Source organism: Ictalurus punctatus, chromosome 3, assembly GCF_001660625.3.
Source record: "Ictalurus punctatus breed USDA103 chromosome 3, Coco_2.0, whole genome shotgun sequence".
Lineage (NCBI taxonomy): Eukaryota > Metazoa > Chordata > Actinopteri > Siluriformes > Ictaluridae > Ictalurus > Ictalurus punctatus.
The window spans coordinates 23,898,482-23,924,081 of NC_030418.2; the positions used below are offsets into that span (position 1 = coordinate 23,898,482).

Here is a 25,600-nt window from a genome sequence, read left to right on the forward strand (position 1 = left end):
TTTTAACAAGTCTTGAATTAAAATACCAGGCCACTTAACCATCACAAATGAACCAAATTAAGTTGATTGGGATTATTTTCTCAACTAATAGCTAAGCTGCTCTGAATGTGTCGTGTGGCTTTTCTTTCTTTCTCTCGATACGCAAAGCATAACTGAATTCCAACATCGTATGCCTCAGAGCTCCAGCAGCACCTCGGCTTTACTCTACACCATACACTTGACTAATCGTATTGTTTTGAAGCGGGTTCCAGTTTATCCACTGGTTATTGCCGGACATGTTTGTGACGTTTCTCAGACGTTCTTGGATGGCACACGTACCAGGTTTTCCACACAGTCACCTCAGCTCAGACACACTTAAGCACACTTCTCTCATTGATAAAAACTTGATTCTGCCTCCATGCCCTTATATGGTATGGTTTCCCTGCTCGCTCTCTTGGCCGGGGCCCCTCACATTCCTTATAGGCTGCAGCTGTCTTTTGAGTCCACTGTTTTCTTTACTTTTTTTTTTTTTCCTTTTAAAAAATTATGTATAGTGAAATGGGGGGGTGTTTATTTAAAATGAGTCTTTCTGCAGTGGTAGCGTTAATGCAGAGAGTTTTCCTTTTTTAAAGCCGAGGCAGTGTGTAGTTGTGGCCGTCCATGATGTGATCCAAGCCCTCCTGTGTTTACAGAGTCCCACAGTGAGTGTGTTCTGCTTGGTGATGGTGGTGTCTGGTGTTTTTAACTCTTAGCTTGTGACCGAGCAGTTAGCCGTGGGGGTGAAGTGACCCCGAAAAAGTCACTCTGTAATCAGTAAGAAGTTTCTGAAATCCCTAAACGTAACTCGGATGTCCTGTTTATGAAGTGAGCACCTTCATAGTGTTTGAGGGAGAGCAAGGTCAAAGGGAAAAGGATTGAAGAGACTGCAATCTTTGTAAAACTCTTCTAGTTGAGACTCGGCTCACCTCCTGTAGTCATTTGATCGGAGACTCCTCCTAGCATCAGGTTTGCAAATATTGCTCCGTGTCATGCGAGATGCTCTGTTTCCAATCATTCCTGATTTAAAGGCTTCTTGGTGCTTTGACTGGAGAGGTATTCAGCAGTGATTTGTTTACAGCCTCAGAAACAACAGCTTTCCGTGTCTCTCAGACGCCAGTGGATCACCTGACATTAACAATCATAAACCTGTCCGCTAGCCTCAACATCTGGCATCTGTCCTCTGAAGGCAAAGCCTTTCAAATTCCAGGTAAGTTCTTTTTTATTTCCATAGTGCGCTATTGACATTTTTTTGATTTAGTGCTTCTCCCTCGGCCTAACTGTAGACCTTTGAGTCTGGCTCTCTGAAGCTGTAATTATGTCCTGGAGCAGTTTGTATTTACTCCAAGATTCATTAGAGTACAGTTCCATCCTTCTCGATCACTGCATTTACTCAACATGGCTCTGACCCAGACTGCCTTTACTCTGTCCTTGTCCATCTGCTTCAGCCTGCACCATGCTGCTGGCCATTACAAGGCCAGGCTTCATCAGAAACGTTGGATATTTCATTCCAGGATGCTGTTCCAAGTTGTATCATTCCTAAAATTGCCAGCCTCAACCTTGGGCCAGAAATGTAACTGTAAACTGGTCTTAACTTTGTTTGATTTTTCTTCTTCCAAACTTAAAGGTGGGTGGTGGACTGGTTTTGCTCATTATTTATAGTCAGCAGCCACAGCAAGAAAAATGCTCATAATTGGTGTCAGCAATGGACGTCGCGAATTATTTATTTGTTTGTTTGTTTGTTTTCTTTCTTTCCTTCTGTGTAAATGAACACAATTTAGGTAGCTGCATTTAGAAGCGTTAGCCTTAACTAGAAACTTGTAACAGCTGTTTTTAAGCTGTAAACGATAACCAGGCATTTCCTAATTGCACTCTTGAAAACTTCACACACTCAAAGGACTTATTCGAGTATTCTGGTGTCTCTGTGGTAAGCATTTCCTCTGAAAAGCGCAGACTAATATTTGCTTCACTCTGTGTGCTGTTTACTAACCGTTTAATGGATGAACTCGAATCGTCTTCCTTTCACTCTAATACATCTTACAGCTCACCACCTATAGCTCGTTCTTCTGGACTGTGTGTTGGAGCGGTTGGTTTTTAATTTGTCCTCCTGAAGTTGGTCTTGTCTCACCCCCTTCCCCCCCCCCCCCCCCCCCCCCCCCCCCCCCCCTCTCCATAACAGTGAGAGGATGTGAATGAGTTTGAGGTGTGCTAAGAAAAGACAGGGCTGCTGGTTGTGTAGTCACACAGATCGAACTGATGAGCAGATCTAGCGACAGCAAGAGAGAGAGGGTGAGTAATGGAGGAGGAGGAAAAAGCGTGCAAATGACCAGCAAGTGTCACTTGGATACCAGGAAGTCAGTTTAGTGTTGTATGTAGCCTTATCACGGGGCTGGGTGTTTTAAAAAGCGACTGGTGGAAGACTAAAAGACCTGGAGAGATCTGATCAGACACAGAGAGACAGCGAGTTGCTGAGTGACATTTACAGCAACAGGGTTGATTTAGCAGAGTGTTAATGTGCCGCTCAGAGGAGGAGTCGCTCGGGCCTTATGTTGCACCAAGCACAGCGCAGGTCCCCACCGATTGGCTGCACCTCTGCTACTTGGGCTGCCTTGCCTTTTTTAGCAGTCCCAAATGGAGCTGTGAATTTTGGATCCTTGGCAGGGTGACAGGCAGGAGATGGGAGCCAGCGAGTGGGAGCTGTGGAGGAGGAGGAGGAGGAGGAGGAGGGGAACGAAACAAGAGAGAGGCTGCTAGGACTGCTCTCCGTCTGCTGCAAATCCAGTGCACTCATTTTCATGAACAGTTTGTTCACACTTCCAAATTCATATCTTCAATGAATCCAGTCATATTTATGTTCTAAAGAGATCGGAGTTCTAGGGCTGCTCTTTGGAGGCAATACTTTTAAAATCTTGCTGGTGATGGTAATGATGTTTGCTCTTTGCCATCACTGTGTGTAATTAGTTATCACATAGAGGAACCATTGCGATGGCTTGTATGTTGAGCTGTGGGTGAACTCGAAGCAACGCAGCACAGAGCTTTTCTCATACTGTGCCCATATGATCCAAGATTCATTTACACCTACAGCCACATCACTGATTCTAAAGCATCTCAGGAGCTATAGGTTTGAAGGCACACCTGTTCTCTGGGCATTAGCTTGCTCTTCCTGAAATGCAACCAGTGACTTAATGCAAACCACTTTGGTCTTGGAGTCCCCCCCCCAGATGAATGAACTCTACGTTGGTCATTAGTGTCTCTTCATTATTGGAAGTGATTTTAGATTCACAGAAGCTGCATTAAAGACGTTGTGTCTGTTTCCTAAGAGATCGGCTCAGTGCGGAGGAAGAGCTGTGGGTGTTTTTGTTACATGGACAAAAACTGCATAAAGATCTATTAGTCTCTATTGCCCTCTGCCCTCTGCTTGTGCTCTCGCGCTCTCTCTCTCTCTCTCTCTCTCTCTCTCTCTCTCTCTCTCTCTCTCTCTCTCTCTCTCTCTCTCTCTCTCTCTCTCACACAAACATTTTTTTAAAGACTAGGGATTGGGGGGAAGGGATACAGTTGTTGCGTCTTCGAAATTGTAACAAGAAATACTTGTCTTAAAACAAGATTTAATGAGTGTGTAGAGAAAAATCTCCATCTACAACATGTGGGGCACATAACCAACTACCACAAGCAGTCTTTTTTTTTTTTTTTTTTTTTTTTTTTTTTAATTATTTATTTATTGACATTTCACTGTACCGAGAAGTGCACTTCAACTGCCATTAGTGTGTTTTGAGGAAGTTTCTCCTCAAACATTTATAATACAGGACTAGGTAAAGTGACATTAAAACTAGAACCATTGCACTGTACCAATAAAGCTCTTAAGATGCGACGGACATGAAGGAATGCTTTGACGACTTTCCAACACTACTAGAGCAAGAGATTAGGGATGTCACGATACCAAAAATGTAGTAGTCGGTACCGATACCACCAAAAGTACACGATAGTCGATACCACGGTGTGGTATAAAAATAAAATAAAATAAAAAATAAAATGGGGGGGGAACTCTCCTGGAGGACATCCTCCTCTGGCTGATACTGGCAAAGAGAGAGAGGGAAGGGTATTTTAGTTATCAAACACTGTCTGACAATGAGTCTCTGGAGGTGCACTCCTATACATACACACACACACACACACACCCCTTATACTCTGAATGCAAGCATTAGTTTAAATTCACTGATATGGTGGCAGGCCAAAACGACTTATTAAAAGCATTAACATTTGAAGAATTATTAGTGACATTAGGCTACATTTAGCTGTCAGGACACGGGCTGAATGGCAATGCATGGTGGCCCATTAGGAGGTAGTTTATAAGACTGCGATGAGTTAGCGTCGTTAACAAATAACTGGCTATCGCAAACATTACATGGAGCATAATGTTAACTGGTTTCACGGCAACAATGCCAGCTGCCTCAAACAAACATAATATAGGACCTGTCTTTCAGGTGCTTCGCCAAATTCCAGGTGTTTCCTCGCTTTGTTTGAAATGAATGATAGCATCGGTTGCACACCGGAAACCGATACTAGCTTTCCTCTCAATGAGTCGGGACGGAGGTAAACTTGTTAAGCGAAGCTAAACTTCTGTAGTTTTTCCCGTGTGCTTGTAGGTGTTCCTCCTCTTCACCACTTGTGGCCCAACTAAAACACTTGCGTGTATTTGCTGCCCTCATCAGGTCCAGAAGAATCGCAACCTTGGTACATTCGTTACAAACGTTACTAACGCTACTTCAGAAAAACAAGTACCATCACCTTTTAAAAATGTTGGTACCGCAGTATCGTTTCTCGTGACATCCCTACAAGAGATTGAAAAGATAATTTAAGTCGCTTGCACTTTCCGTAAGGATCTGAGGAATCATTTAGTCGGTTTATTTTGGTAAAGATATCCACAAATTTTTCTCTCTGAAAAGATTTGTTCCATCTGTGGAACATTTGAATATATTCAGATATAAAGTATAACTTGAATATGTACTGTACCTTTTGAGTGACGCTTTCAGGAAAGTGTTTTCAGAAAAATAAATGGAGATAAGGGTGGGAAAACACTGGGGGTATTAATCTAACAGACATCCCCTTTAAGATGTACTCTTAATCCATCCACAGCTTGACCTTAGCCATCCCCCAAAATGCTTCTGTCCTCAGGACCATGACCTCCAGACCACTGTTCCTGATCATTTGTTGCTGTGGTCTGTGTGGTGGTTTTTATGGTTACTTATGTTCTTGTCATGTGTCTGATGCTTGTGCGTTGTTGACAGTCCAAGCTTTTTTCTTTTCTTTTCTTTTTTTTTTCTTGGACATTCATGGATTTGAGACTGTACATGTTGGGGACATTTCCATCTCAATAGGCGTCAATGTGTGTGGATTTTGTCATTGTGTATGAAGGGTTAAAAGCTCTCGATGCGTGCTCATGTTTCCTGGCAGTTGTCGGGACCCTCAGCTGTTCACGCACTCGCCCTTTCTCTCTTCTTGCGGTCCCTCGTTTACGACCCCCCCCATGCCACTGTGTCTGCACATCACAGCCTGACCTGTAAGATCATGTGACCAGCCGCTCCTAGTGTTCCACACACTCCAATCACTCACTTGTTTTCACGCGCTTCACACATGCACTCGGGCATGTGTATACAGAAACATTTATGCCTAGAGTGCTGCTCAGTTTCTCTGAATTTCTGTTTTAGACTTTCATATACATTAATTGGCTAGTTAAATGTATTAATACTGCCTAAAGGGATGCAAACGTATGCAAATGTATTTGAATAGCCATAGTGTAGCTATATTCCTTATATTCTCCTGCTAAAATAAAGTATTTGGGTTGTGTGGGTTTTTTTTTTTGTTTTTTTTTTAAATCAGCTTTTACCCTAATTTAAGCCATTTCATTAGTTCCCAGCTCTTCCGTATCACACAACAGCATATTTTTCATCCTAGACCAATAAAGCCAGACATCATTTTTGAACTGCTGTGCATGCTGTGTAACAGGGCAGATGAACACACTTGGAAGAAAGTGCTAACTGCCCTCTTCCACATACATGAGCTCACACATTCTCACGATTGGCTAATGGCGCTCTGACTGGGAAGAGCGTGCATGTCGACCCTCCCACACGGAGAACATGGCTGATTTTGTTCTCTCGGTTTCCCCAGCCACGTGTGGCTATGACATTGTCGGGATCTGAACTCGAGATCTCCCAACGACAAGGCGAGCGCTTTTTCTGTTTCATTTTTTCTAATGTAGTACATTTTGCAGCAGTCACAAATACAAAAAGTCACAGGTAGTTTGGCAATTTGAACTGCAGTATTCTCTCCTCACATCACAAGTTAAAGCAATATTTGAGTAACGATACCTACAATACCTCCAGAAAGTGGAGTGGGTGGTACACTCCAGTACATTGTTGCCTTATGTAAAGCTTGAACTCTAGTAAGTCGATTACATAAACACTGATGTCTAGACTTTTACTCTTTCATCTGCTAGAACGCTGCAATCTCGACAATAATGTAGATTTATGTGTTCATAATTGGCCATTTAATCCAGCTCTTATTTATAGTCAGATCCTGTTCACTAATCTTTTTTTTTTTTTTTTTTTTTCTTTTTCTCAATGAGACACCAAGCAAGAAATTAGTTATACACATGTAATTAATGACTGAACTGTTTGTATGAACAATCGACACTGATTGTAATGATTATTGGCAAAGGCTTCATTCGAACTGTATTTTAATGTTTGTGTCCAAGCACGGTGGTGTTTGAACAGCACATCTGAACTTTGGACCTCGAGGCCGCACTCCCCGTTGCTTTGTGGTCTTTTTTTTTTTTTGTTTGTTTTTTTTGTTCTTGGTTTTTATTTACTGATTCATGAAATCATTAAGTAGGTCTGTACAGATAACTCATCCCTTCCATGCAGACTGATGTGTTCTTGCTGAGTGTACCCTGAGTTTTGAGTACTGCATATAATACAAAATGTTCTATTCATTAATCTAAAATGATTTCAGATTAATGAATAAATCATTGCTGGTTGCTCACTTTGTTGGGTTTCCTGGAAACCAGTCGTGAACACGTCCTTATTGCCCACTGAGTCACGTTTAAGCAACACCCCTGTGAGAGGAGTTCTGAGTCTCAGTGATGTCGTGACATTCCTCTGTGTAAGATGAACACCGCTTCGACAGAAGTAGATCATGATTTAAAAAAAAAAAAAATACACAAATTCTGAGAAACTTGGCAATTGGCGTATTCGGCTTTTGAGCCAACAAAGACGCTACGCTGTATGAGCAGAGTGTAATTTATTATTGAGACTGTTTGTGTAATTTTTATTTTTTTTATTTTTTTTTTATTTAAATGAATTATTTCTCTATTGAATCTCACACATTCAATCAAAATATAATCAAGCTAAGCTAAAGCTAGGTTCATCAGTAGGGCCATCAGCCATGATGTGCTCCTTTACTGGAGCTGTTAGTAGGTTATAGCAAGGTCTGTCCTTTGAGCTGTCTGAGCCAATTAAATTATTTCACATTTTCTGGAAAGAAACTTCTACAGAAGAATCAATTACTGCCATTCCTAAAGAACAGAGCTGTCACTAAAGATCTGATGAGCAGAGTTGGAATATTGTGAAATGTTTATTTGAATGTTGCTTTAAATGAAAGTCGGTGAAGGATGCTTTTAAAATGATGTCAACATGATTTAATATTGTTCTTATGATTAATATTGTAATCAAAATATCATCATTAGAGGTACATTTATGGTTGTGTTCATTTGCCTCTGCAGCAGACAATTACCTGTAATTGTGGAATTTTGGGGTTATTTCAACATTAAATAACGTACAAGATCCTTTGTAGGAAATGATTCAATTGATTAAACTTTATTATTGAGTCATAAAGGTATAGAAATGCTAATACTCGAACGGTAATTCAGGCAAATCTGGATTTAGTGGCCATCATAGATATGTAATGTATCATACTAAAGAATCATTGGGCTGATGGATTGTTAAATAGAATACACCTCAAAGGCAGATCATGTGATAAATATATACTTGGCAGCAAGGCACAAGTCTACACTTCTTTTTATTCATTTATTTTTGGGTGCTTTTGTACTAGGTAGCTAGTGATGTATAAACACACACGGAAAGGATATACCTACTTTTTATGATGCACGATATGCGTAATGATGTAGGTTTGTTAAAGGGGTCATGACGTGTGTGTTGTGTGGGTTTTTTTTTTTTTTTTTTTTCTTTTCATCCCTCTTCTCCATTTTATTGTCTTCCCTGAGGTGTTTTTTGCAGAAGAACATTTGTAACTTATAACTGTTTTTTCCACCCTGTCTCTGACCCACTGACTGAAATGATCAGGTTTTTGTGTTCTTTACCTTTTAAGACTTGAACGTAACCCGCACTGCTATGATTGGCTGACATCTTTGCCTATAAATTAACACCCCCTGCCATAACGCATACGGACGATTTTCAGCGATTGAGCGCCAGTGGGCGGGACCGGTAGATGTCTTGCTGTAGGGGCGGTCGTATGCAAATATATTTGGCCGTGTGACATCACAAATCCCGCCATACTGATGATAAGCTATGAAACTTGCAGGATGTTTTAATGGTACAGTGACCACAACATATGTTTTGATTTCTCATGTCATGACCTCTTTAACAAACTGCCACGAAACAGTAGTGTTTCAATTTGAAAGTTTTAGACGCTGCTCATTTTATTTTGTCTACAAAATAAATTCCTTCATGCTAAAATAGAGGACTTTAACATGTACAACAGTGTAAAAAAAACAACACTTTGACAAGTAATGAGCTGTGGGTCAGTCCCAGTTTAGAACTGTTATTAAAATGTTATTAAAAGATTCAATACTTGAATTTTGCCTAGCCCCACACTGATCTGTTACACGGGCACCACATAAAGTATTTCAGATGTAACACAGGAACCAAGGTCATGTGGAATAATCACAGGTTCATTTTAATCTTTTCAGTGACTTACTTTACTGCCACACAGACACATACAGCATATACTATGCTGTGGAAAAAAGTATTTACTGTATTTCTTCTGTACAAAAGTTTTATGTCGTATAACATAAAACAAAGGCAACCCAAGTAAACACAATTCAGGTTTTTTTTTTTTTTTTTTTTTTTTAATTGAATCAATAAAAGCTATCAAACACCTTTCACCCATGTGGAAAAACTAGCTGCCCCCTTAAACTTAAAATCTGGTTGTGCCAATGACTGCAACCAAACACTTCAGATAACTGGAGATCAGTCACGGCACTGTGGTGGAATTTTTGCCCTCTTTGCAGAACTGCTTTAGTTCAGCCACACTGGAGGGATTTCGAGCACGAGCTGCCCATTTAAGGTCCTGCCACAGCAAAGTCAGGACTTTGACTAGGCCACTCCAAAATTTTAATTTAGATGCTTGCTTTTTTTTTTAAAAAAAACAAACAAACCCTTCAAAGGTGGACTTTATGCAACAATACAATGATCCAAAGTATAGGAGATGCTTTGGATCATTTGTCTTGTTGCATAGTCCAGTTGCGCTGGAGTTTGAACTTATGGACTGAAGACTGGACATTCTCCTTTTTCTGCTAGAGAGCAGAATTTGTTTCCCTCAATTACTGCAAGTTGCCCAGGCTCTGAAGCAGCAAAGCATCCCCACACCATCACACTCCCACCACCATGCTTGACTGTAGCTGCTATGATGTTTTTGTGGAATTCTGTGTTTTGGTTTATGCCAGATGTAACTTGAGCCCTGTCTTCCAAACAGTTCTACTTTTGACTCCAGTCACAGAACATACCCCCAAAAGGTTTGAGGGTCATCAAGGTGGTGTGGTGGTGTGTTTTTTTTTTTTTTTTTTTTTTTTTTTTTTTTTTTTTGTTTGTTTGTGCAAAATTCAGGTGAGCCTTAATGTTCTGGGTTAGCAGTAGTTCGCCATTCTTCCATGGTGCCATTTTTGCCCAGTGTCTTTCTGATAATTGAGTCATGAACAGTGACTTTTTATTGATGCAAGAGAGGCCTGTAGATCCTTTTGATGTTGTCTTTGGATCTTTTGTGACTTGCTGGTTGAGTAGTTGCTGTGCTCTTGGAGGAATTTTGGAAGGTCAGCTACTTCTGGGAAGGTTCAGTGTGTCTAGTTTTTTCCATTTGTAGATGATGTCATTCACTGTCGTCATTTGAAGTCCAAGAGCCTTTGAAATAGCTTTGTAACCCTTCCCAGACTGATGTATTTTCATCACCTTCTTCCTCATTTCTGGAATTTATTTAAACTTTGGCATAATGTGTTACTGGGTAAGACCTTTTTAAACCAACTTCATGCTGTCGAAATAGGGTTTGCAGTAATCAGGTCTGGTTGCATCTCGCCCAACTGAATCCTGTTATGAATGCAGTTTCATAGATTTGGGGAATTAGTAACTATGGGGGAAAATACATTTTCACAAAGGCCCAGTTAGAACTATATTGAAGCAAAGTTATCCAGTACCATCACTTAAAAACTGTATTTTGTGTTTACTCAGGTTGCCTTTGTTTTATCTTGGATTTTGTTTCATAAATTAAAACAAATTAGTCTGAGATACACAAAAACAAATACTTTTGCAAATACTCTTTCACAGCTCTGTACACACTAGATTCTAGTCACTAGACCAAACTTTGCTTTAAAAAAAGCCAAATCACCTGAGGACAAATCAGATTAAAAATGAAGCATTAACAGTTGTTTACATTACACCTGTCTACTCTTCAGTGTGTGTTGCTAAGGGACTTTCTAGTCTATAAGTGACCACTGTCTTCACTACTTCACTTTGTTTGATTTAATTGAGACCTTTGTTCCATTGTGTTCTTTATAAATGTGTATATTGAGTGTGTGTGTGTGTGTGTGTGTGTGTGTGTGTGTGTGTGTGTGTATATAGGTAGGACAATAGGACTAAATTATTGACCGTAGAAATGCCATGTGATGCATCATTAAACCTTGTGTTTAAGGGTACGTTAACATGACAACAATGTACTAAAACTTTTTTTTTTTTTTTTTTTTTTTTTGAAAAGTTCCGAGTACATGCGTCAAACCGATCCATGAAAACGGCTAAAAACGCTTTATTATGCAGGCTTTCGACATGCAGAAGTTTTCCTTCCATTCGCACTCGTCGACAACGCCGTTGATGGTTTTCCCACCATCTGCTTGTCCTCCCAGGTCTTACCCAAACACACGTTTTGAATCCCCTTCGTCGGCGTACATGTGGGTTAATAATGTGGCGTATGTAACAAACGCATCTCCGCTGGTCGTAGTAGTGATGCAGTAAATCTACACTTTGCTGGAGAAGCGTCAGTAAACTCGATCTTGAGCAGCACAAACAGTCCTGTAGTCCGCCGTTGTAGTTTTGAACGTCTCACGCGTTGTGCAAGTACTCGCACACATGCCAATAGACTGAACACATAATATGCGTGCACATAACGTCTTCGTTTTCACAAATTTGCGTTTTTGTACGTTTACACAAATGATAATGGTATCGTTTTCAAAAACTTAGTTTGAAACCCGTTTGCAGGCCCCAAAACACCATAGTCATGTAAACGAACGGCCAAAACCCATAATGTCTTCTGTTTTTAGTTGAGAATGTTGTCGTGTAACTGGCCTCTAAAATAAGTTGACAAGCTTGAGGAAAAGATTAATGTTTGGTGTTTTTATTTAATTTTATTATAATAATTATTTATTTTTATTTTTGTCCCCCCCAGGGAACTAATTCTAGCTTTAAGATGGGTATCTGGAGAAAGTATTGTAGCTAAGCCGACAATATTGTATCTTTCCAAACTTGTGTGAGGAATGTGTGTGCCGATTTAAGATGGGTTTTGTTTTTATTTATTTACATTTAACAGTTTTATACTGGTTACAAGTGGTAGTGAAGCTATTTTAGCAGATCATTGGTGAAGCTTTTTCCCCCGCTCACTCTGATTCCAGAGCTTCTTCGAGCGTTCAGCTTAGATGTGCTGAACATCAGCAGCTGTTTTTATTATGCTGTGATTTTGTATCTGTCGGTGGTATAATTCGATTTGGCTGTGCAGAGACTGCAGCATACGGAGTCTTGTGGAGGCGAATCTGTATCTTTCTGACCAAGATGGAAAGAGATTGAATTCTGCGTGCACCTGCATACCTTGCCTTCCTTCCTCTGCCTCTGCCTGTTTTGCTGTGGCTTTGACTGCATCCTTTACTGCAATAAGTGAACGTGGAAGTCATTTGAGGATGAGTATGTCACATGTCTGACTCCTGAAGGTGACTTCGTGTGCAGAAGAGAGAGTTTTAGTGTGTTCTGCCGGTCAGAAAGACGTGGGAAGGTACAGTGTGTTCTCACCCACCTCTTTAGATGGCTGTGGATGTGTTCCTCCAAATGACCTTTCATTACGGATAACAGAAGTTAGGGTAGTCATAGTGTAGGGGTAATTATTTTGCCCTAATTTTGAACTCGTATAGTGAGTTAGACATTTTGCTCTAAGCACATTTCATTTAAAAGTGGTTTGTACAGAGAGGCTGCCAGTGACTAATGTTGCCATGGTGACGGCAACAATGTAAGGCTGGCACAGTACAGTACATTTTAAATGTTTGGACAGAACTTATTGAATGTTTTCCAAATGATGTTTAATCCTGAACTGATTCGAAAGGTGGAAGTAAATGCTCATAGTGCACCACAGTAGATGCAGTGTTACAGTGGCTTATAGTGAAGTTTCACAGGGGAGATCTGTAGTAGGTTAGTCAACTTCCTGTTTCAGTGTGGTGCTGTTGCATGTGACCAAATGTGAGGCTGCAATGGGACAAATGTAAACCAGACAGAATGATCTCCGCATAGATGTAGGAAAGCTAGGTATACCAGGGTACATGGGTATATATCCTATTACCAACTCGTTATCTATATTAATAATCATTTAAAGTTGTTCATCTTCATTAACTGCTTTATCCTGACCGGATCACAATGGATCCTGACCCTGTCGCAGTAACAAAAGGCAAGAGAATTCACTTATGATTGTACGCCATACATGTTCACACGCTCGGGCAATCTTACAGTCGCCAGTCTGCCTACCTGCATGTTTTTGCGAGGTTGGAAGAAATCTGAGGAAGCCTACAAGTGAAAATCAGCACCGACCATAATCTGTGCTCTGGACTGAGCTAGGGGCCCTGGAGCTGTGAGGCAACAATGCCACCCACTTCACCACCATGCCACTCTCCATAATCACAATTTCTCATAGGGGCCTTGACCGATCTACCATGCTTTTGTTTCACTGCTGCTTGGGGGGAAAAAAAAAAAAACCCTCATACTGATAATCACTTGTCATAGCCTCTCCTCAGCTGAAGCAAATCGAGCATCATCCTTGTTTTGTTGTCTCTCAAAGCACACTCTGTGTAACATTTTAAATACCAAAAATAATAGCTTTATTCCTCTCTAGCAGGTTTGCATGTTCTCAACATCTATTCCATGCTCAGTCTCTGCTATAATTTTAGCTGCTGCACAGTCAGCACATCCACCCTCTCCACATCTCACCCACCCTTGCTTGAAGCTAGCTTAGTGCGATCATGATACACGGTCATGTAGGGGATGTTTAAGTTGGCCGTACTCGACCGCGAATCAAATTGCAAATCTAATCACAAAACTAATCTTTACTGAATCTTGCGTTTCTGAAGAACATTAGCTAGGAACTGAGGTTGAGTTAAAGAGAAAACACAAATAATCTTAAACTCGTCTTCCAACCTGCATTAATTATTAAAGCATAAAGTCTCTCATCTAATGAAAACACACAAATTCTCATGTAAATATAATTCCTTGTTCTCTTGCTTGGAATGATTCTTTACTGGTTCTTGCGTTACAGTTATCAGAGTGTGTACTTGTTTATTTTGGTCGCCAGTGCTTGCTGTTGCACAGGAAGCTTTTTTTTTTTCTATCTCTAATCTTGCAATCTCTGGTTTACCTGCCAGTGCAAAATACTCCCCTTTCACTGGATGCTGCTTTGTGACTTGCAAAAACATACAGTCCAAATGAAGAAACCTTTGTCGCACATGCTTTACAGCACCATAAAATAACTTTTTCGCATATCCCAGCTATTTAGGACAAGCTGGCAGCCATGACATGGCATCCCTGTACATACAGTATATTTAGTTACAACCGTTCAGTTTCAGCATACTTGCTAAAAGGGCTAATGATTTATCATTCTTCCCTTCCAGGACACTCTGAAGCCAGCCTTCACTGTGGCCAGCCTGCCAGGGAGCACCAGTGCCCAGGCCACAGTACCCACCACGTCCACCACCATGCAGGTGAGCAGTGGCGCCTCCTTCCCCATTACCAACTACCTGGCACCCGTGTCTGGCAGCAGCAACAGCGCTGGCGGGAGCACCATAGCCAACACTAATGGCACTGTTCTGAAGAGCGCAGCCACCACAGGAGGGGTCATGCAGCTTCCTGGAGGATTCACTTTCATGTCAGGTAGACAAAAAAAAACCTGTTATCGATTTAGTCCTTATACTGGCCTGCCTGTTGAACCAAGTATGGAGTAGAGTTAAATGACCATCTCTGGGACAAGGCTGCAGTAAAGATCTCCGATTATTCGTTATGAGGCTACCTCGAGCAGTTTTGCTTAACAAAGCAGTGCTTCCTGAGAGAAGAAACTCTACCGTAGTGCCTTTGATTGCCGTTGTGAAACAGGAATAATTAGCATGGCTACACAATGGGCATAGCACAGAGCTCTGGCAAGCACTGCCTGTAATTAGTTATGAATATTCAATGAAGATTGTTTGGGTTGTGCTGGGTTTCATAGGCTCTTAGCCTGGATGAGGCTCTGAAAGCAGATGTGAGGGGTCATTAAAACACTAGAGACAACAGAGCAGCTCTCACTCTCATCTCACATTTGTTGAAAAGAAAGACCATCTTCACGTTCACATGAATGTAATGCAGTGCTGAATGAGTACCATATGGAACAAATCGTGTATATGTGTAGTTTCTAGATATTTATAGCAGTGTGGTCAGAAGCAGGAAGTTGCAGCATGATTTTCTTCCTGTAATGGCAGGCCTCAGTATGCTGCTTCCTGTTTCTCACAATCTTCCACCTGTTTTACACTCAGCACCCTGCCAGGTGGTCTCACACGCACGCATGCGCATCCACCCACCCACCCACACTTCTGAGGTATTGAATTACCCCCAACAAAACAGCTGTAGCTCAACCTGGCTTTGGATATCGGTCAAATCCTCCGAACAACCTCCTACACCATTACCTCTTCCATTCTTCTGAAGTTCACCTAGGTGCCATGTGCATGTCCCAACGAGCAAAGCCTCCACATGACTTCTGTTTGCTACATCATATTGTTTGTGGAGTCCAGCTAAACATCATCTCCGCATGATGCGTTGATGCCTTTACTGTCTCGGGTGTGCCATCGAGTGTCCCATTGTGAGCATTGAAACACTCTGGCATTGTAAAAGATAGACTTGTATCCATGTGTACAGGACCCATGCTACTGAGTGTGTTTGTGCAAGCTAATCTGATTTCAGGAGGTTACCAGATAACTAAGATGGTCAAAGATACACTAACAAAGTATAAGTTTGTTGTGAGATTTCAAGGATTTCTCAATCATATGAACAACTTGCCCAATTGTGTTCTTCAGCTCGAGTATACATAATTGTTTTTTGTTTTTGTTTTCTGCAAATGAGGTCAGACATAACTGGACAGGGAAGAGGTGCAATTCCAAATTGAGAGAAGAATGGTCTTGCGTGCTATTTGGAATAAATCATTAGGACCTTGTCACTTTAAACCAACTGAATATACAGTATATTGTACATGTTGTCACTCCTTATTTTAACTCCATTATAAACTGATTTTAAAGTAGTGGTGATATCATTGGGTCTAGGAATTTGTTGAATCTCTCATCACTACTTGTACCCTGGTTTCCCTGTTTTATAAAATTACTTAAGAACATGTTAAATCATATTTTAGCAATAATTCAATTATCAGATTTTGTACATGGAACCTACACATATCATACATGATTATAATGGGTTTGATTTCTCTTCAATGTGCACACCCACAGCAGGCACTCCTTTCCCTCCTGGGACTCCAGCCATCCCGTTGGGGCAGCTGCAGCAGCACTCTCTGGCTCTACAGGGGCAACAGGGTCAGACTCTAACTACTGCCACTGCTACAGCTACACAGACCCCACAGGGCCAACAAGCTGTGTTTCGCCTCCCCGCTGCAGTCTCTCTCACAGGTTAGTGTAAAACTCACACACATCTTTTATAGGCAGGTGACATGGGACAAGCTTGTATTTATAGTATGACTGGTTAATTTTCTTGGTGTAATTTGAATCCTGCTAGCTAATGCAGGTCTGTCCATTCCAGACTAAATCTAGAGCTCATTTAATGTTCTTTGGGTGTTGATTCATGAGAACATGTAAAGGTACTATGTAGACCCTACAACAGGGTTTGAAGTAGAGGCATAGAAGAAACTATAAAGAAGTATTCCAAGAACCCTTTGTGATTTTTAAATAGGTCACAGTTGGATGGTCTAAACTGGTATTCAGAGACCCGACGTAAACGTTCATTGTGTTCTTTAGGAGGAACAGTGCCACAGCAGCTCCAGGCCATCCAGGTGCAGCCCAGCACTCAGTCCAGCTCAATCAACAGTGACAGCAGCCCTGAGATCTCCCAAACCAGCACTGCCTCCACAGGTACCCAACACACACATGTATCCGCTTTACAGTTTAATCATGACCGCACTAGAGGCACTTCAGCTGTTTCTGTTCACCAGAATACACCTATGGAAATGAACTCGGTGTTTTGTGTCTGGGGCAAGCAAATCTCAAAACTGACCTGCAAGAATATTTTGACAACTAACTGGTTAAAGTTAGATATTTTTCTTTTAATCATGTCATTATTATTAATCACGTGTGTGTGTGTGTGTGTGTGTGTGTGTGTGTGGGGGGGGGGGGGGGTTGTAGCTCATACTAAATTGTTTCAGAAATTAAAACAGAATCCAAGATAAAACAAGAGCAACCTGATTAAACACAAAATACAGTTTTTAAATGATAATGTTATTTACTGAAGCAAAAAATGTTATCCAATACCAGTTGGGCCTGTGTGAATATGTATTTGCCCCTGTAGTTACTAATTCCCCAAATCTATGAAACTGCATTCATAACAGGGTTCAGCTGGACTAGACGCAACCAGGCCTGATTACTGCAAACCCTGTTCAGTCAAATCAACACTTAAATAGAACTTTTTCAACAGCATGAAGTTGGTTAAAAGGTCTTACCCAGTAACACACTATGCCAAAGTTGAAAGAAATTCTAGAAATTATGAGGAAGAAGGTGATAGAAATACATCAGTCTGGGAAGGGTTACAAAGCTATTTCAAAGGCTCTGAGACTCCGGCACAGTAGTGAACCTTCCCAGAAGTGGCAGACCTTCCAAAATTCCTCCAAGAGCACAGCAACAACTCATGCTTTGCTGCTTCGTGGCCTGGGCAACTTGCAATAATTGAGGGAAACACAAATTCTGCTCTCTTTAAGAAAATCCTAAAGGAGAATGTCCGGTCTTCAGTCCATAAGTTCAAACTAAAGCAGGACTGGCTTGAGCAACAAGACGATGATCCAAAGCATAGGAGTAAATCCTAGTCCTGGAAGCAAGTGAAAGACTGATCTCCAGTTATTGGAAGAGTTTGGTTGCAGTTATTGCTGCTTAAGGTGGCAAATACGTCGGATAAGGAACCAGTTTAACAAACACGGTGGTAAAGAGTCAGTCTGCCTAAAAATGTCTCAAACCTTGCTAGCGGAGTGTAATTTTATCAAGATTAGTTCAATTTTTGTATAGTTGCATGCCATAGCGAAACTGGCATAAGCCTAATCAATTTAGTCAGCATCTGATTAAACTATTGCCATAGTAATATTTATGACAAGAAATTTAGTCAACAGAACAAAACTGACTTCAGCAGTTCATGTAAGCATTAACAGAGAATAAATAGTCTAATAAAGAGACTATGCTGAGGCTTGTTTGAATTCTGTGAGGGACTGTTTTACCTCAGGCAGTGAGACAGACTGATGTGGGTGATAATCAAAGTTACTCATTTCCCAATGTAAACGTGTAATTCTTTAAAACTTTGCGGTAATGTTTTCTAACTAGATTAGGTGTAAAGGTGGAGAAATCTTTCGGTGGAATGAAATCTTCAAATGAGATTTTTTCCTTTCATTTTTGTAGGGTAAACACATTTTAAAATGCTATAACTTTGTGGTTGAGAGATTTAAAACACAACAACAACAAAAAAAAACTAACACCTTTCAGATCAGGAAAGTATGTCATTCTCAGAACTGTATATAATATTTATAATACAAAATACACAATGTCCAAATTTGACCATAGCTGTGTCTCAAATGACGTACTTGACACTATACGCTGTACTCTACGGTCTCGTATGATTTGGGACGCACCTTGTGTGAAGGGTTTTCCCAAGCCCCCACACACAAAATGAATTTAGTGTCTAGCACAAAAGTGTTGTTAAATTAGCTGAATAATTGTGATTATGCAGCTCTACATATAAATTAAGCTTGGGCAGAATTGTTGCTAAAAATAGTGAAGCTATTAGTATAATTACTTTTTAGCAGCAGGGTGGTGGTGCTGGTAGAACAAGCAGCTTGTATATCCTGTGTTTGACCAGCTTCTTTTGATGATTATTTGTAATAAGGATGTGTCCCTGTTCAGACTCTGTATTAACATCAGTCACAGGCGATCTGATCAGAAGTGGACGGGGTGAATAGTCGAACGTGTCCAGTGATCCAATCACTCAGACCACTTGTAGACACTCAGTCACGTTACATGTGAAGGCTGGGTTCAGACTTATTCCATCCTTCTTGGGTGATTTGGTATTGTGTAAAATTTCTTCTCTTGTGATTCAGTGTGGTTGTAATGCTTTTCCACATGTCACGTTTCTCTGTAGTGCAGGTAGCATTTATGAAGCTGAGCTTCTACATTGTGGAGTATCTTCCTGCTTGGGTACATTGTAAAAGCAGCTGGTCCAACACTGCCTGGGATCCTGTGTTGTGTCTCGGATTGGGCATGATGCCGTGAGGTGATCTGGCAAGCAGTGCGGTGGCGCAAGCTGATGAAATGACTCATACACAGCACCTCTTCCTCCCTGATCATGCTTCACTCCTGTTTCCACCTCCCACATCAAAAAAGCTGACAAAGCAGAAATACAAAGTGGGGAAAAGCGTTGTTAAAAGGAAAGCACCTGTATAGTGAAAGTGCATGCCAAATCTCAAAAAAAGGTGTAGCAAATTAAAATGACAAAATCCAAACACAAATGTTTCAAGGAAATTAAAAGGATTATCCTTTAGAATGTCAGACTGCAGTTTGACACTGTATTATGGGGGTGGTGGATGGTGAAGGGTGAGCATGTGCTCTGTGCAACACTGCCACCTTGTGTCAGAAGATCAAAAGTGCAAGGGGTTGAGTCAGTAGTGACAGTTCTTTATTTCTCTCTCTCTCTCTCTCTCTCTCTCTCTTTCTCCACCTCCCTTATCTGACTTTTTGCATCCTTTCCGTTCTCTTAGCCACAGTCAGTCTCCCTGCTACTATCGTCACATCATCAGTTCCCACTTCTGTAGCAGGTCACATGATGTACCCAAGCCCCCATGCAGTGATGTACGCCTCAGCCCCCACACTGACCGATGGTGGCTTGGCTGTGCTCAACGCTTTCTCCCAGAGCGCCTCGGCTATGCAGGTGTCCCACGCACAGGCCTCAGATACAGGTGAGCGCGCCCACACACACTGCCTCTGTTATACCACACAGCTGTCAAAAATCCCTATCCACTATACTGTATAACTTTTTATATTGGTCTATACTAAATATAATGTAATCTACCTTATAGATTCTGAAATCTCATTGGCCCAAAGGTATTCATTGATTTTCTATAACAGCCTGACATTCCAAAACAAGTGTAACTAGAAATTGTAGTACAGTGTGTTTTAATTGGAACGTTGTGGGTTCAAATACCAATTCTGACAATCTGCCACTGATGAGCCCTCGAGCAAGGCCCTTAACCCTAAACTGCTCACTTGTATAAACTGGATAAATGTAAGTCGCTCTGGATAAGGGCGTCTACCAAATGCCATTAACAGTATTGTTGTACTATAAGAGAAAATCCACTCCGGGGCGGTAACTGTAACGTCACTATAACGGCACACCCAATCATTTTTTATGCTTTACATTATACACTGACAAAAGCTTCCATTTCTATGTAATTGTGTGTCAACTCAGGTGCTGTTCCTCAGGTGTTCCTCACAGCGCCCCCTGGCACGGTTCAGATCCCCGTTTCAGCGGTGCAGCTACATCCAGTACGGCAAGATCTCCACTTTACAAGTGAAACTCTTAATATTCTCTCTGCAACAGCATGCCACTGAGTGAACTAACCCACTGCAGAGAGGAGGAGGAGGCTGTTTGTTTGCCTGGACGATCTATTCGCTGATGTTCAGACGTTTCAGGAGCACTGCATGCACTAGCACTACGTCTTTGAAGGCGCTCTTTTTATATGAACACAAAGGCTTACCAAAGCCGTTTAAAGTGAACTCCAAGAACATGGAATAAAAAAAATCAAATAGTGTGGACAGACCGTTTGATCTTTTTTAGGTTTTCGCTCACAATCCATATAGTGAGGTTTTTCATTTATAAATCGTTTTTAACTCAAACTTTGAGCACAAAAAGTATCCAATATACAAATATTTAAAATCTAAACACATGACATGACACCGATTCATGGCCACATGGTTTACACGCCTAAAATATTTCAGACTGCTAAAGTAAGCAGTTTTGTGTTTCTGGCACAGGTTTTATGCCGAATGCCCTTCGTGATGCAACCCAACCTATTTTCTGGGCTTGGGACCAGCACTGAGTGAACTGACTCATGCAACCCTGACTGGGAATCAAACCCAGGCCATGGCGGTGAGAGCACCGCATGCTAGCCACTAGTCCTGCTGAATTAAGAAAAGTAATCTGTAATAAGAGCATATGTTCAGCGCAAGCTGTTCCATAGTCTGTGCGGTTACTGCAAAAGTATAGCCACCCTTATAGATCAGCTGTGAGCATGCTCCAGCCAAAAGTTATTCAGGCTCTGGGAGCGGATCAGTAATAAAGGCAAGCCGTACACCATTAAAAGCTTAAGTTGGATGTTGTAATAGACAGGGAGCCATTAAAAAGACGTGTCAATCTAGGTGATGGGATTCTTTTCCTCCACCAGTCTAGCTTGTGTTTTGTACTAACTATCAACTGTCCAAATAAGATGAAAGGACGGTATGAAGGGCTTTTTCCGAGTCCCGAAACAAAAGGAAAGGGTTGACAGAAAATTGATTTGTTTGGTCGAATGAAAAATGACTGCCACAAAATGGTTAATGTGGTCAAACATTATGCCTTACAGTTTGCTCCGCTACATTTATTCATAGACTATTATTAGACTTGGGTTTAAATCTAATAAGTTGCGACTTGTATTTATTTAGTTGGGACATGTTCAAACCTGCCTTAATAAAGTTCTCTAGTTATGTTTGGATGATGATTTGATGTCCAGATTTAGCAAGGAATAATGAACACAATTTGGTTGAAAAGCTGTAATACATTACTACAAAGCACGTATTATGTAATGGCACAAAAACGCGTATTCGGTGGCATGCTGTGAGCTGAAATACAAGCTGTTACCTGGTTAATCTGCTGATATTTCACTGTTCACAGATGGTGATTGGCCAGCAGTCCAGCGGCAATAACAGCAATCTGACTGAGCTTCAGGTGGTCAATCTGGACACCACACAAAGCACCAAGAGTGATTGACGGGTGCTGCTGACTGAAGGCTTACCAGAGACTTGTTTCACTATTTATTGATGCCTTGTTCCATTTCATCCATTTATGCCATCTGAGTGTGTGTGATTGTACAGTTTGTACTGTAAATGTGTGTCCTGACTTCACAAGGACACTGATGAATTGAGAGACAGTAAGTCTTCTCAGTTCTGATTGTGTGTGTGTGTGTGTGTGTGTGTGTGTGTGTGTGTGTGTTTTGAAATTTATAGGACTCTAATTCTGACATGCGTTTTTGCATGTTATTTGTATGTGTGTGAATGTACGAGTGTTGTCAAAGGGAAATGAAACAGTGTTACCCAACTGTTGCGCACGCACACTGCAGCCTCTCACTTTGGCCAAAGATGAATTATTTTTGTCAGTATTTCTGTGTGGATATAGAAATGTGTGCGTGTTTTGAAAAGGAGAAAGTTGCAGAGGCATGAGCTATATCGAGGAAGAGTGATCTCAAGTAAGAATGATATTAATAGGTGGTGGCTTTTGAAGAAAATCAAAACGGAGCTGTACATATTTTTTATTTGATTATTTTAGCGATAGTGCAATGGCATGTGCTGTAGTTGTGTTTTTTTTTTTGTTTGTTTTTTTTTAAAAAAGATGTTATGTTTTGTATTTTACTTATACGAAAATATTTACCGATTGTAAATTCATGTAATATACATATATTTTATTGATTATATGATAATGGAGAAAGAGTGAATTTTTGGGCAAGGTCGTTTGTACGAAAAGAAAAACGGGATTAAAAAACTTTCATGATTTCACAAACTTTACTGTATTCTGTAGGCATAATCTGTTATGCATTAGCTTGCTGTCTGTGCTGTAGTACTGTTACTGAAGGCTGTAGCAGACCAGCTGAAAACACTGCACTCTATCAGTATAGAGGACTTTGCATAAGTATTCACCACCCTTTTGACACTTTGACCTTTTCTACACTTTGTAGTGTTACAGCCTGGAACTGAAATGGACCTAATTGGGCTTTTATGTCTTGAATCTACACAAACTAATGCCCACCTTATCTGGTCGCTGACTTTTCGATAACAGAGTTGTGCCCTATTATTTTCTTTACGTAAATAGTAAATAAATTTCCCTCAATTTGGTCATTTGCCAATTTCCCAGCCAACAGCTAGCTCACACAACAGCAGGACGGTGAGATAAAAGCAGGAGACAAGTGAAGGCATCCACTGCATCTTTTCAAACTGTTGCTCATTCTGCATCGCAGGGCAGCATAACACATCTAGGAGATCAACTGCCATCTTCTCAGACCCCCAGTTGATAAGTGTTGCTCAGATTGGCAACAAAAAAAGTCAATTTTTGTGTGTGTAGATGAAATCTAACCCCTAATTTAGCCTAGTTTAGTTCCAGGTTGTAATAGTGCAAAAAAAAAAAAGTGGAACGGTTCAAGGGGGTGAATACCTGATGTAAGGCACTGTAAGTGTTCACCACACTCGGAACTGAGAATGTCAGATTTAAATAGAGGATATGAAATGGAACTGCCCAGTTGTTCTCTCTGATGTTTGAACCTTATTGGAAAAAAGGTATAGTATACATGGTATAATGGTATACTTTTAATAACACTAAAGCCTTTTGAAATTTAGCATCAAACTTATGCAGATTTTCAGAACTTCAGGTGACTGGCAAATGATCATGTAAGGAGAACAACCTGAACTCTTGATTCTGAAGTCACTCTGTTTATGCTTAAGGGCTCAGTCGACTGTTAATCCGTCAAACAGTGAATTTACAATGCAAGCGGATTTATCGATCTATGTTAACCAGCAACTACCACCATGAAACCTGCGAAAATCACAGCCTCGCCTCTTTTTTGCTCAATCTCAGTTTTACTTCAGTCACTGGTTCTGAACCAGGCCTCAGTGTGTGAGTTTGGACTGGTTCAACATAGACAGGTTTTTTTTTTTGTGGTTTTTTTTTTATTTTTATTATTATTATTATCCCCCCTGTTCCTGATTTTGACACACTGACTTCTCATTTTACCAAATGACAAAGTATGATCATGCTGCAGCTCACACACGTTGCCCTTATGCCTTTTTGTAGAAATGCTGTATTTTGGAATAGTATTGTACACGTTTATTTATATCTGCTTTTTGTTTTTTTTTGTTTGTTTGTTTTTTGTGGGAATGGCTTTCTGTTCTTGGTTGATGCGGCTTTCAGTTTTGTATTCAGTGCCCAGTTTAGCATTTGGTGGCATGAAGTTGTACATGGTTCTCTTCAAGCCGAGCACTGTTTCTCCTACACTCTGTTTTCTCCTATAGAAAATGTGAAATCTTTCACTGAAATCTTTGTTTGATACATTTTTAGATGTTTTGTTTTATAGATATGAAGTGGTGTGCGAAACAGAATGAACACTGGTTCCTTTATTGTTTAGAATTTTAAGGTTGTTGCTTGCTTTTCCATTTATTATTATTTTCTTCTGTTTTGGAAATCTTCATGTAATGGCAAGTGTACAGAAAGTTTTGTAATAAAAAAAAAAAAAAATTCTCTTGATTTTTCTTTTCCCTTTTTTTGTAGGAGGAGCAGAATAATGAAAATGCGGCCCATCATTTAAGATTATATCTTGCAAATTCCCTTTTTTTTTTTTTTCCCTTCCAAAAATGAACTGACAAACCAACCTCATTACGTCAAATAGTTGACAGATTAACTGAATGGTGTTACTTTTATGTGCAAAAATATTGGAACATGTGGCTGACTGTTGCTTGTCATGTTTGTGCAATAGTGCTGATCAATTTCCCTCTTTTCTAAGCTTCAAATGATGTGCATTTCTCCCATACACAGCTCTCTCCTTCATGTTGGTTGATCCTTTTTAACAACAAATGCAGTCTTCATGGGTGAAACCCAGGGCTCAAACCTAGAATAGACATTCAGAGCTATTAACTCTACACAATCAACTAATTTAACAGGGCACACTTGGACAACAAGAAACACCTTTCAGTTACATGTTCCAATATTTTTGATCACTTGAAAAAAATGGGTAAGTTCAAGCATAAGGTTCCATGTTCTACATTTAACACACCTAGATGTATATGTTAGGAAATGAAAGCTGAAATTCTGATCAATCATCTCCTTCATATTTTGAACTCGAACCCATATGTCTTAAATCTACCGCAAACTCAAAAGGATTGGCCTTGCTGCTCCAGTACTTTTGGTGGGGACTGTATATCTGTTTAGTGTATATACAATTGTTGAAAATATTCATTAAAAAATTCATTTTAAGAAGAACTGACATGAGCTTAGATCTCCTAACAGTACAAATGTCCTTAGCGTCCCGTCTTGTCTTTCTGCTCCATCAACGTTTTTCAACATGTGCTATATGGCCAAATCCATATGTAGTTCTTCCCCAAATTGTTGCCACAAAGTAGGAAGCACACAAGTGGATGGCTGTCTTTCTATTCTGTAGCAATACAATTTCAATCATTGAGTCGTATGAAAGGGCAACATCCTATGCATTTCTTAGTCATATAGATACAGGTCTAACTTCAATCCAATGTAGTAAATATGCCCCCATTTTCACCTTAGTTGTACAGTGGAGCATGGTGGTCGATAAGCTGTGGGTCTAGTGTAAATTCTAGATATTACTGGTGTAGTGTTAACATGTTTTGTTTAACTACAACCCCTGGCAAAAATGATGGAATCATCACTCTCACTCTGCTCTGTGGCAAGATGCAGATAACTCTATCAACCTATTTTCTATCGATGGAATGAGAAGTGTGTCCATTATTTCAGTGTAT

The 25,600-nt window shown here is 40.4% G+C and overlaps 1 protein-coding gene across 4 annotated transcripts in view; it reads left to right on the plus strand.

The window, feature by feature from the left end:
- The window catches only part of srfb (serum response factor b), a 38,147-nt gene extending 13,788 nt beyond the window's left edge, over positions 1 to 24,359 (plus strand). The window contains exons 3-8 of one of the 4 annotated variants that reach the window (XM_017464569.3): positions 14,210 to 14,468; positions 16,064 to 16,240; positions 16,586 to 16,699; positions 19,630 to 19,773; positions 20,283 to 20,359; positions 21,744 to 24,359. In XM_017464569.3, coding sequence (XP_017320058.1) covers positions 14,210 to 14,468; positions 16,064 to 16,240; positions 16,586 to 16,699; positions 19,630 to 19,773; positions 20,283 to 20,359; positions 21,744 to 21,839 — 867 coding nt within the window. In that variant the 3' untranslated portion in view covers positions 21,840 to 24,359. Of the gene's footprint in view, positions 1 to 14,209; positions 14,469 to 16,063; positions 16,241 to 16,585; positions 16,700 to 19,575; positions 19,774 to 20,282; positions 20,385 to 21,743 lie in introns of all 4 variants that reach the window. The other 3 variants (XM_017464567.3, XM_017464566.3, XM_017464568.3) reach the window with 3 other exon arrangements.
- Positions 24,360 to 25,600: the final 1,241 nt, after the last annotated feature.